Source organism: Salmo salar, chromosome 16, assembly GCF_965601325.2.
Source record: "Salmo salar chromosome 16, fSalSal1, whole genome shotgun sequence".
Lineage (NCBI taxonomy): Eukaryota > Metazoa > Chordata > Actinopteri > Salmoniformes > Salmonidae > Salmo > Salmo salar.
Window position 1 is genome coordinate 87,637,501 of NC_138306.1, and position 12,112 is coordinate 87,649,612.

Consider the following 12,112-nt stretch of genomic DNA (forward strand, 5'->3'; position numbering starts at 1 on the left):
AGTTCTGTCAGTGTCCGATTTTTTTGGGGCCTTTATCGTGTAGTGTGGCTTGTGTTACGAGACGGTCCCGGTGATTGACCAATGGGAACACAGGCTGCAATGAGTTTGCACATTATTGTGAATAGCCAGATTAATATAATGGGTTCTATTTAAACGCATACATGCTGTGCAAGAACAATTTCCCTAATAACCGTGTTTAGGCTACATTCATCTGAAATCAGGCTACCTGATGGGATTTTGATAAATGCACAAAATCGCCAGTCCAAATAAATGTTCTACCATGTTATTGTTATTTTGGGGAAGCCTATTTGCATATACATATTTGAATATGTATATTTTGGGGCGGCAGGTAGCCTAGTGGTTAGAGCGTTGGGCCATTAACCAAAAGGTTGCTAGATCGAATCCCCGAGCTGACAAGGTAAAAATCTGTCGTTCTGCCCCTGAACAGGGCAGATTGTCTTGAGAGGCCCCGGTAGGCCATCATTGTAAATAAGAATTTGTTCTTAACTGACTTGCCTAGTTAAATAAAGGTTAAATATTTTAAATATATATATATATATATATATATATATATATATATATATATGTATATATATGTTTATGTGACCTATTTTAAGATGCATACTTTCAGTTTTTCCGAACTCACTTTATTTGCTCATAAGCATAGAGAGAGGCTAGCACTGCTGGTGCTGTCACAGGTCAGATTAACCACACCGCCGTGGTTAACGGGCCTAGGTCTGCTGATGTCGCCTCTCAAGCCAATCGCACAATGTGACGACAGAAGCAAATCAATCTGGCCAGGTTGACATTAAGATTTTAATTCGGTAACATCGCACGTGATCATTGTAAAAGACTGAATCCAACGTAAAGTCTGCAGAGGCCTTTAGATGTTGTTGAACACTTCTCCATAAAGCCATGTCGTCCGTTTCAAAATCGGCATTGAAACTAATATGGGTCATTTTCAGTTCATGAAATACTTTTCAGACATCTCATATCCTTGCTTTATTGACTGAACATTGTTATAGATGGAATCTCCCCTCAACCCTGAAACAACAATGTCATACTGATCCAGCTGAGGGTCAAGTGTCTCTGGGCAGGACAGTTTCAGCCCCCCATCCGGGGCCGGGGAACCGGATGGCACTGGAATGGAACACTGGAATGGAACACGGTGGCACGGATGGAACACGGTGGCACGGAATGGAACACTGGAATGCAGTGGTTTAGAGGACAGGTGTTGGTATCATGTTGTCATCTCAAGGACAGGGTCAGCTGTTCTGGCTCCCGCAGTGTCCCGCTGGCTTACAGAGAGCTGGAGAGGAGAGATGGGCCTCCACTACTGCTCTCTGTTCCTATCAGAGGGTGTTGAAGTCATCAAGAGGTGGGCTGAGAGATTAGGGGGCGACGTTCCACCTCAAAAAGCACAAGAGAGAGGATTTCAACCCCCATCATCTCAGATTGTTCTGAAATCTGTTAGAAACAGATAAGACTAGCATTCCAGCAACATTATATTATTGAAATATCATTTGATCTCTGAGAAATTAAGCTAATTGATTGCATCCAAATTGGCCATTTTTTATATGTAGTACCTAACATCCGATTTGGACCAAACCTTTTTTTCTAACAATAAGTAAGACATGAGGAATCCAAAGAAATGGTCAAAGACACCCCCCCACACACACACACACTCACACACCTCCCATGCCAATCCCAACCCAACAACTAGTATACAATATCAGTACGTTTGACAAGTAGTATGACTCTGTGGCTCGGACTATTTGTTTATTCATCCTATGTAATGTATTCTCAGGGAATTTGGTGATGTTTTTAGTAGTATGACTCTGTGGCTCGGACTATTTGTTTATTCATCCTATGTAATGTATTCTCAGGGAATTTGGTGATGTTTTTTCCCCCTCCGTTCAGAGAGATTAGTAATTGAAGTTGTTTATGTCCCATCCTGCATCCTGGTATTACCAGGTTCTGACCACTAGATGGTGCTGCCCCCCCACCCCTCAATGTTAAAGGGATAGTTCACCCAAATTACAAATTACATTGGTTTCCTTACCCTGTAAGCAGACTATTGACAAGGTATGACAGCATTCTATGCTTTGGTTTTGTTGGCCACTGTTTCAAATGCTAACTTTGGCCCAAATCCAATGCAAGTCATTGTTACCTATATTAGCATGTTCATGCCATACCATGTACATATAGACCGCTTACAAGGAAACTAATGTCATATTGTAATTTGGGCAAACTATCCCCCTCTCTCTCTCTCTCTCACTCTCTCTCTCTTTCTCTAGTTAATTATTCAAAGTAGTCCTTCGAAATCAATGTTAAAGTCAAAGCTAATTCTGTTATCGTGGAATTGCCCTGCTGCCATAGAAAGAGAGCAGGGTGCTGCCTTAGAGAGAGAGAGATAGCGAGGTGCTGCCTTAGAGAGAGAGATGACGAGGTGCTGCCTGAGAGAGAGATAACGAGGTGCTGCCTGAGAGAGAGAGATAACGAGGTGCTGCCTTAGAGAGAGATAACGAGGTGCTGCCTTAGAGAGAGAGCGGTAGCGAGGTGCTGCCTTAGAGAGAGCGAGCGTTGCGAGGTGCTGCCTGAGAGAGAGAGAGAGAGAGAGAGATAGCGAGGTGCTGCCTTAGAGAGAGCGATTGCGAGGTGCTGCCTGGTGGGAGAGAGAGCGGATTGCGAGGTGCTGCCTTAGAGAGAGCGATTGCGAGGTGCTGCCTTAGAGAGAGCGATTGCGAGGTGCTGCCTTAGAGAGAGCGATTGCGAGGTGCTGCCTTAGAGAGAGCGATTGCGAGGTGCTGCCTTAGAGAGAGAGAGCGATAGCGAGGTGCTGCCTTAGAGAGAGCGATTGTGAGGTGCTGCCTTAGAGAGAGAGCGATTGCGAGGTGCTGCCTTAGAGAGAGAGCGATTGCGAGGTGCTGCCTTAGAGAGAGAGCGATTGCGAGGTGCTGCCTTAGAGAGAGCGATTGCGAGGTGCTGCCTTAGAGAGAACGATTGCGAGGTGCTGCCTTAGAGAGAGAGAGAGCGATAGTGAGGTGCTGCCTTAGAAAGAGAGAGCGATAGTGAGGTGCTGCCTTAGAGATAGTGAGGTGCTGCCTTAGAGAGAGAGAGAGAGCGATAGTGAGGTGCTGCCTTAGAGAGAGAGAGAGCGATTGCGAGGTGCTGCCTTAGAGAGAGCGATTGCGAGGTGCTGCCTTAGAGAGAGCGATTGCGAGGTGCTGCCTTAGAGAGAGCGATTGCGAGGTGCTGCCTTAGAGAGAGCGATTGCGAGGTGCTGCCTTAGAGAGAGCGATTGCGAGGTGCTGCCTTAGAGAGAGCGATTGCGAGGTGCTGCCTTAGAGAGAGCGATTGCGAGGTGCTGCCTTAGAGAGAGCGATTGCGAGGTGCTGCCTTAGAGAGAGCGATTGCGAGGTGCTGCCTTAGAGAGAGCGATTGCGAGGTGCTGCCTTAGAAAGATAGCAATGTACTTTAGTAGAGAGAGGGGGATGTAGAGAGATTTTGTGAGATAGAAGGGTGCTGCTTTAGAGAGATGGGGAGAGAGGGGATGTAGAGACAGGATGGCTGTGGGTTGGGTCTCTTACGTGTCAGGTCTTCCTGTTGACCACATTGACAGGAAGATAGAGGCCTCTGCAGCTGAAACTGTCACCCCTCTCTCTCTCTCTCTCTCTCTCTCTCGTTGACTGGTAACTAATGCAAATCACATATATATGGACTGGGCTAGTCTATTACTATTGCCAATCACATGCATACTGGGCTAGTCTATTACTAATGTAAATCACATGCATACTGGGCTAGTCTATAACTAATGTAAATCACATGCATACTGGGCTAGTCTATTACTAATGTAAATCACATGCATACTGGGCTAGTCTATTATTAATGTAAATCACATGCATACTGGGCTAGTCTATAACTAATGTAAATCACATGCATACTGGGCTTGTCTATAACTAATGTAAATCACATATGGACTGGGCTAATCTATAACAGGGATGGGGAACTGGCGGGGCCCCCCTTTTGAAGGCCCTCGGACACAGTCAATTGAAGTTAATTCATTAGGCCCTCATCTATGGATTTCACATGACTGGGCAGGGGTGCAGCCATGGGTGGGCCTTGGAGGGCATAGGCCCCTCCACTGGGTAGCCAGGCCCAGCCAATCAGAATGACTTTTCCCCAAAAATGTAGCTTTATTACAGACAGAAATATTCCTCAGACCCGAAAACTGCACAATTTAAAGTGGCCTTTTATTGTCCCCAGCACAAGGTGCACCTGTGTAATGATCATGCTGTTTAATCAGCTTCTTGATATGCCACACCTTTCAGGTGGATGGATTATCTTCGTAAAGGATAAATGCTCACTAACAGGGATGTAAACAAATTTGCACACAAAATTTGAGAGAAATAAGCTTTTTGTGCATAAAGAACATTTCTGGGATTGTATTATTTCACCTCATGAAACATGGGACCAACACTTTACATGCTGCGTTTTATATTTTAGTTCAGTATATATACTGAACTAAAATATAAACGTCTGAGTGGACTAGTCTGTCTGAGTGGACTAGTCTGTCTGAGTGGACTAGTCTGTCTGAGTGGACTAGTCTGTCTGAGTGGACTAGTCTGTCTGAGTGGACTAGTCTGTCTGAGTGGACTAGTCTGTCTGAGTGGACTAGTCTGTCTGAGTGGACTAGTCTGTCTGAGTGGACTAGTCTGTCTGAGTGGACTAGTCTGTCTGAGTGGACTAGTCTGTCTGAGTGGACTAGTCCGTCTGAGTGGACTAGTCCGTCTGAGTGGACTAGTCCGTCTGAGTGGACTAGTCCGTCTGAGTGGACTAGTCCGTCTGAGTGGACTAGTCCGTCTGAGTGGACTAGTCCGTCTGAGTGGACTAGTCCGTCTGAGTGGACTAGTCCGTCTGAGTGGACTAGTCCGTCTGAGTGGACTAGTCCGTTGCGGAGGGGATGGCACACCAGTATCACCAGCAGTACATTTAGCCTACCGTTAATTCCCTCACTTCTAATCTACAATGTTTGTTTGGTTTTGGTAATGCATTCAATATATTATTATTATTACAGTCTTACCATTGTCATTGTAGGAGTGGACACGTTGTTTGCAGAGCAACAACCTAGGCTACACTTGTGAGAAAAAAACGTTTTGGTTTATTTCATTCCATTTATGAGTTGTCAATTTATTCATTGTCTTTTGTTTGGAGTGCTCCTGTCAATGTTGAGTAAGGACATGCACCTAGCCTATTTGAAAAATATTCCCAGCTCTCTTTCGATAACGACTCAGCATAAAAGGGGGAAAATTGTAATGCTCTGATCCAGTGGAAACGTCATAAAATAGGACTACCTGATTACTTCTTATCCCTTGCGCAAAATAGCCTATAGCTCTGTCTGTCTGGAGCACGCTGACATGGGAAACTCTAAGGGCCCAGAATATTTTATACAATGTTGCAAGTTTGCTAGCACAAGCTTTGGGCTGGACCCAGTTGATAGTTATACAATGTTTGTTACAGACAGTCCATGCAGAGCCAATGTGATTGATAGGATATCTGTTTTCATCAGGATATGTTCTACCTGCAGGCTGCAGTGTAGTTGTTGGCTTTATGTAGGCTGTTTTTACATATTACCAATGGCAATAGAAGTTACATTTAAAATGGTATCATTTTCAATTTAGATATCATTTTGATTAACCACTGCATTTATTTTGAGATATGAAGACTTTATTATAAATTCAATGAAACTGTTCCACGAAAAATGTGCATATGAAAATCAGAACGGATCAGTAGAAATGGTACGATAACTTGGCACTCCAAATGGAAAAGGTTACCAGCCGCTGGTGTAGCCTCTAACCGGTAACTACAGGAGATTAACGGCAGAATCTGAGAAGGCCAGCAGCAGCAGCAGCAGGAAGAGGAGGATCAGGAACAGTTTTGTTTCTTCTTCTGGTTAGGCTATATTGATCTCTAACTCCCTCTTGAGTAATTTGTGTGACTTCATTTTTAATCACAGTGCTTAAAGCATCAGACAAGCTCTTTGGCCTACATATAGTTGATTTTATTCAAACATAGGGTGCATCTACAGTTGAAGTCGGAAGTTTACATACACCTTAGCCAAATACACTTAAACTCAATTTTTCACAATTCCTGACATTTAAAACTAGTAACAATTCCCTGTCTTAGGTCAGTTAGGATCATCACTTTATTTTAAGAATGTGAAATGTCAGAATAATAGTAGAGTGATTTATTTCAGCTTTCATTTCTTTCATCACATTCCCAGTGGGTCAGAAGTTTACATACACTCAATTAGTATTTGGTAGCATTGCCTTTAAATTGTTTAACTTGGGTCAAACGTTTCGGGTAGCCTTCCACAAGCTTCCCACAATAAGTTGGGTGAATTTTGGCCCATTCCTCCTGACAGAACTGGTGTAACTGAGTCAGGTTTGTAGGCCTCCTTGCTCGCACACGCTTTTTCAGTTCTGCCTACACATTTTCTATGGGATTGAGGTCAGAGCTTTGTGATGGCCACTCCAATACCTTGACTTTGTTGTCCTTAAGCCATTTTTCCACAACTTTGGAAGTATGCTTTGTGTCATTGTCCATTTGGAAGACCCATTTGCGACCAAGCTTTAACTTCCTGACTGATGTCTTGAGATGTTGCTTCAATATACACTGCTCAAAAAAATAAAGGGAACACTAAAATAACACATCCTAGATCTGAATGAATGAAATAATCTTATTAAATACTTTGTTGTTTACATAGTTGAATGTGCTGACAACAAAATCACACAAAAATAATCAATGGAAATCCAATTTATCAACCCATGGAAGTCTGGATTTGGAGTCACACTCAAAATTAAAGTGGAAAACCACACTACAGGCTGATCCAACTTTGATGTAATGTCCTTAAAACAAGTCAAAATGAGGCTCAGTAGTGTGTGTGTGGCCTCCACGTGCCTGTATGACCTCCCTACAATGCCTGGGCATGCTCCTCATGAGGTGGCGGATGGTCTCCTGAGGGATCTCCTCCCAGACCTGGACTAAAGCATCCGCCAACTCCTGGACAGTCTGTGGTGCAATGTGACGTTGGTGGATGGAGCGAGACATGATGTCCCAGATGTGCTCAATTGGATTCAGGTCTGGGGAACGGGCGGGCCAGTCCATAGCATCAATGCCTTCCTCTTGCAGGAACTGCTGACACACTCCAGCCACATGAGGTCTAGCATTGTCTTGCATTAGGAGGAACCCAGGGCCAACCGCACCAGCATATGGTCTCACAAGGGGTCTGAGGATCTCATCTCGGTAGCTAATGGCAGTCAGGCTACCTCTGGCGAGCACATGGAGGGCTGTGCGGCCCCCCAAAGAAATGCCACCCCACACCATGACTGACCCACCGCCAAACCGGTCATGCTGGAGGATGTTGCAGGCAGCAGAACGTTCTCCACGGCGTCTCCAGACTCTGTCACGTCTGTCACGTGCTCAGTGTGAACCTGCTTTCATCTGTGAAGAGCACAGGGCGCCAGTGGCGAATTTGCCAATCTTGGTGTTCTCTGGCAAATGCCAAACGTCCTGCACAGTGTTGGGCTGTAAGCACAACCCCCACCTGTGGACGTCGGGCCCTCATACCACCCTCATGGAGTCTGTTTCTGACCGTTTGAGCAGACACATGCACATTTGTGGCCTGCTGGAGGTCATTTTGCAGGGCTCTGGCAGTGCTCCTCCTTGCACAAAGGCGGAGGTAGCGGTCCTTCTGCTGGGTTGTTTCCCTCCTACGGTCTCCTCCACGTCTCCTGATGTACTGGCCTGTCTCCTGGTAGCGCCTCCATGCTCTGGACACTACGCTGACAGACACAGCAAACCTTCTTGCCACAGCTCGCATTGATGTGCCATCCTGGATGAGCTGCACTACCTGAGCCACTTGTGTGGGTTGAAGACTCCGTCTCATGCTACCACTAGAGTGGTACCACCGCCAGCATTCAAAAGTGACCAAAACATCAGCCAGGAAGCATTGGAACTGAGAAGTGGTCTGTGGTCACCACCTGCAGAACCACTCCTTTATTGGGGGTGTCTTGCTAACTGCCTATAATTTCCACCTGTTGTCTATTCCATTTGCACAACAGCATGTGAAATGTATTGTCAATCAGTGTTGCTTCCTAAGTGGACAGTTTGATTTCACAGAAGTGTGATTGACTTGGAGTTACATTGTGTTGTTTAAGTGTTCCCTTTATTTTTTTGAGCAGTATATTTACATAATTTTCTTTCCTCATGATGCCATCTATTTTGTGAAGTGCACCAGTCCCACCTGCAGCAAAGCACCCCCACAACATGATGCTGCCACCACCGTGCTTCATGGTTGTGATGGTGTTCTTCGGCTTGCAAGCTTCCCCCTTTTTCCTCCAAACATAACGATGATCATTATGGCCAAACGGTTCTATTTTTGTTTCATCAGACCAGAGGACATTTCTCCAAAATGTACGATCTTTCACCCCATGTGCAGTTGCAAACCGTAGTCTTGCTTTTTTATGGTGGTTTTGGAGCAGTGGCTTCTTCCTTGCTGAGCGGCCTTTCAGGTTATGACAATATAGGACTCGTTTTACTGTGGAAATAGATACTTTTGTACCTGTTTTCTCCAGCATCTTCACAATGTCCTGTTCTGGGATTGATTTGCACTTTTCACACCAAAGTACGTTCGTCTCTAGGAGACAACGCGTCTCCTTCCTAGAGCGGTATGACGGCTGCGTGGTCCCATGGTGTTTATACTTGCGTACTATTGTTTGTACAGATGAACGTGGTACCTTCAGGCGTTTGGAAATTGCTCTCAAGGATGAACCAGACTTGTGGAGGTCTACAATTCTTTTCTGAGGTCTTCGCTGATTTCTTTTGATTTTCCCATGATGTGAAGCAAAGGCACTGAGTTTGAAGGTAGGCCTTGAAATACATCCACAGGTACACTTCCAATTGACTCAAATAATGTCAATTAGCCTTTCAGAAGCTTCTAAAGCCATGACATCATTTTCTGGAATTTTCCAAGCTGTTTAAAGGCACAGTCAACTTAGTGTATGTAAAATTCTGACCCACTGGAATTGTGATTAAGTGAAATAATCTGTCTCTAAACAATTGTTGAAAAAATTACTTGTGCCATGCACAAAGTAGATGTCCTAACCGACTTGCCAAAACTATAGTTTGTTAACAAGAAATTTGGGGAGTGGTTGAAGAACAAGTTTTAATGACTTCAACCTAAGTGTATGTAAACTTCCGACTTCAACTGTATATATGGGAAAATAGACGTTTTTAAATTTTTGACAAATCAAAAGTACAGACAACTCTCAGTCGACCAAGATTTTGTTTAGTCGGGGACATCCCTAGATTGGATGATGGTTGTCATCTGTCTGCTGTACCAGGAAGTGTTTCTTGATCAATGTGATTGTTTCCCTTGTGGTTTTATAGGTCATGTATTTTGCAAGTTATTTCAATACATCCTGTTATTTCTGTGCAAGGACAATATTATGTGTCTGCAGTCACACGGCTTGCTCTAAGGACTGTGGTGAAAGCCCGCTGGGTAAAAACTGGTTGAATCAACATGGTTTCCACATCATTTAAAAAAAAGAAAAAAGTATTGTGATGACATTGAATCAAAGTGGAAAACTGTTTGGATTTGAAAAAAGACGTCTGTGCCCAGTTGGAGAGGTGTGTGTGTGTGTGTTTTCCCATGTCTCTGAAGGTTTGTTGCGGTCCAGCCTGGTTATGTGTATAGCATCTGTAAGCCTACTGTTTGAGTGGATATTTAGGAAGTATTTGATTTAATGGATGTTGTGTATTCTCTCCATCAGGGGTGAAGCTGTAGAAGAATAGCTGAAGAGAGAGAGAGAAGATGCCTCCTCCCCCACCACCCCCTGCCCCTCCCCCACCCCCAACCTTCGCTGTGGTAAGCACGCCAAAGACGTCCTAGTTATATTGAAACTACTAATATGAGTTAACATGACAATGGAACATTCTGACTAAATATTAACATTCAATTTAGATGTAATCTTAGCTGAAGACAGCATCACCTTCTGCCATAACTTCTCATCACCTTCTGTCATGAGTGATTGAACCTTCTGTCATGAGTGATTGAAGGGAAATTTCTTAGGTCAGTACAGTTTTGACCTTGTTCAATAGGGACACCTTGTGGTAGTGGAAGGAAGCGTTTCCAGCATGGCAATGTGATTGTGCATGTTGTAGTCCTAGGTAATACTATATCATTTCCTATATTACTTAACTGGCTTCTTTGTTTGTGTTTATGTTGTCAACATTCGCAGGCAAATACACAGAAGCCATCACTCAGCAAGAATGAAGCGCAAGGAAGAAACGCCTTACTGTCTGATATTGGCAAAGGTGCTCGTCTGAAGAAGGCTGTCACCAATGACAGGAGTCAACCCATCATTGACAGTGAGTAAACATTTCTCTGATGGTGTGTATTCTAAAGGCTTTACTCAGAATGTACTCATCCTCAGTTTAACAATTAGGAAATATGGAAGCTACTTGAAACCTACAAAGGCCTTCTGCAGATAATGATTTCAAAACTTATGGTCTTGTGCTGGAGGAAAAGAGATTGAATACCTTTCTTCACAGAACCCAAAGGTGGCGGCGGTGGAGGTGGCGGTGGAGGTGGTGGTGGTGGAGGTGGTGGAGGAGGAGGAGGTCCAGTACTAGGAGGTCTCTTTGCAGGAGGCATGCCCAAGCTTCGGTCCTCAGGAGGGAACAGCAACGGTAATAATCCATCATGTGTATAATAAGAAGCTATAATGTACTGCAGCAGCCTCTTGAGGTTGTATTAATATGGTTTGTAGCCGTGTTTGAGATAAGCCATGATAACTATCTTGAACAAGTGTAATGTGTTGCTATATGTAAACTGTACTGCGCCACCTTTTTATACACGAGGGGAGGTCCTCGGGACAAGTCAATTACAGGTCTGTCAGAGTTAACCAAAGTGCCAAGGTTTATTACATAACAAAACGATAATAAAATTCATGACCCCAGAGACACACTGGCTCGGAGAGGGTCGGCAGGGGTCCTCCCCCTCCAAAAAAGTAACTCAGTCCAACTTTAAACGTACTCTTAAAGTTGTAATCGTGGAATGCGCAAGGCACAATTTCAAAATTGGGTAGTGCATCATCAGTTGCTCTCATCATCTTAGTATTGCAGACCTTAGGGAGTGAAGTTCCCCAGTGCTGGAAGGGGGGCCCCGAGTGAAAGAGTTTGGGAACCCCTGGTATAGAAGACATACATTATGGATAGCAGCAGGGCAAGAAATAATGCTAAGACTTGCATGTAAAACACTTTACATAAAGTATATTCACACTCTTTGTAAGATAACACTGGTGACTAAACTCTCTTTGTAAGATGATAACACACTGGTGACTAAACACTCTGTGTAAGATGATAACACACTGGTGACTAAACACTCTGTGTAAGATGATAACACACTGGTGATTAAACCGGCTGTGCGCGTGCGCCATCATGCGCTATCGTGTGCTATCGCGCATACATTTATTTTGTCCCCCTACACCAAACGCGATCACGACACGCAGGTTAAAATATGAAAACAAACTCTGAACCAATGGCATTCATTTGGGGACAGGTCGAAAAGCATTAAACATGTATGGCAATTTAGCTAGTTAGCTTGCACTTGCTAGCTAATTTGTCCTATTCAGCTAGCTTGCTGTTGCTAGCTAATTTGTGCTGGAATATAAACATTGAGTTATTTTACCTGAAATGCACAAGCTCCTCTACTCCGCCAATTAATCCACACATAAAACGGCCAACCGAATCGTTTCTAGTCATCTCTCCTCCTTCCAGGCTTTTTCATCTTTGAACTTATATGGTGATTGGCATCTAAACTTTCATAGTATTACATGTTACATTTACATCCAGAGTGACTTACAAATTGGTACATTCAACTTATGATATCCAGTGGAACAACCACTTTACAATAGTACATCTATATCATTTTTTGGGGGGGAGGGTAGGGGGGGGGAGGGTTGGAAGGATTACTTTATCCTATCCCAGGTATTCCTTAAAGAGGTGGGGTTTCAGGTATCTCCGGAAGGTGGTGATTGACTCCGCTGTC

The 12,112-nt window shown here is 44.1% G+C and overlaps 1 protein-coding gene across 3 annotated transcripts in view; it reads left to right on the forward strand.

The window, feature by feature from the left end:
• The window catches only part of LOC106592365 (WAS/WASL-interacting protein family member 1), a 31,294-nt gene that overhangs the window by 14,704 nt on the left and 4,478 nt on the right, over positions 1 to 12,112 (forward strand). For all 3 annotated transcript variants that reach the window (XM_045698346.2, XM_082963142.1, XM_082963143.1), the window contains exons 2-4: positions 9,834 to 9,928; positions 10,302 to 10,431; positions 10,615 to 10,752. In XM_045698346.2, coding sequence (XP_045554302.2) covers positions 9,875 to 9,928; positions 10,302 to 10,431; positions 10,615 to 10,752 — 322 coding nt within the window. In that variant the 5' untranslated portion in view covers positions 9,834 to 9,874. The remainder of the gene's footprint in view (positions 1 to 9,833; positions 9,929 to 10,301; positions 10,432 to 10,614; positions 10,753 to 12,112) is intronic.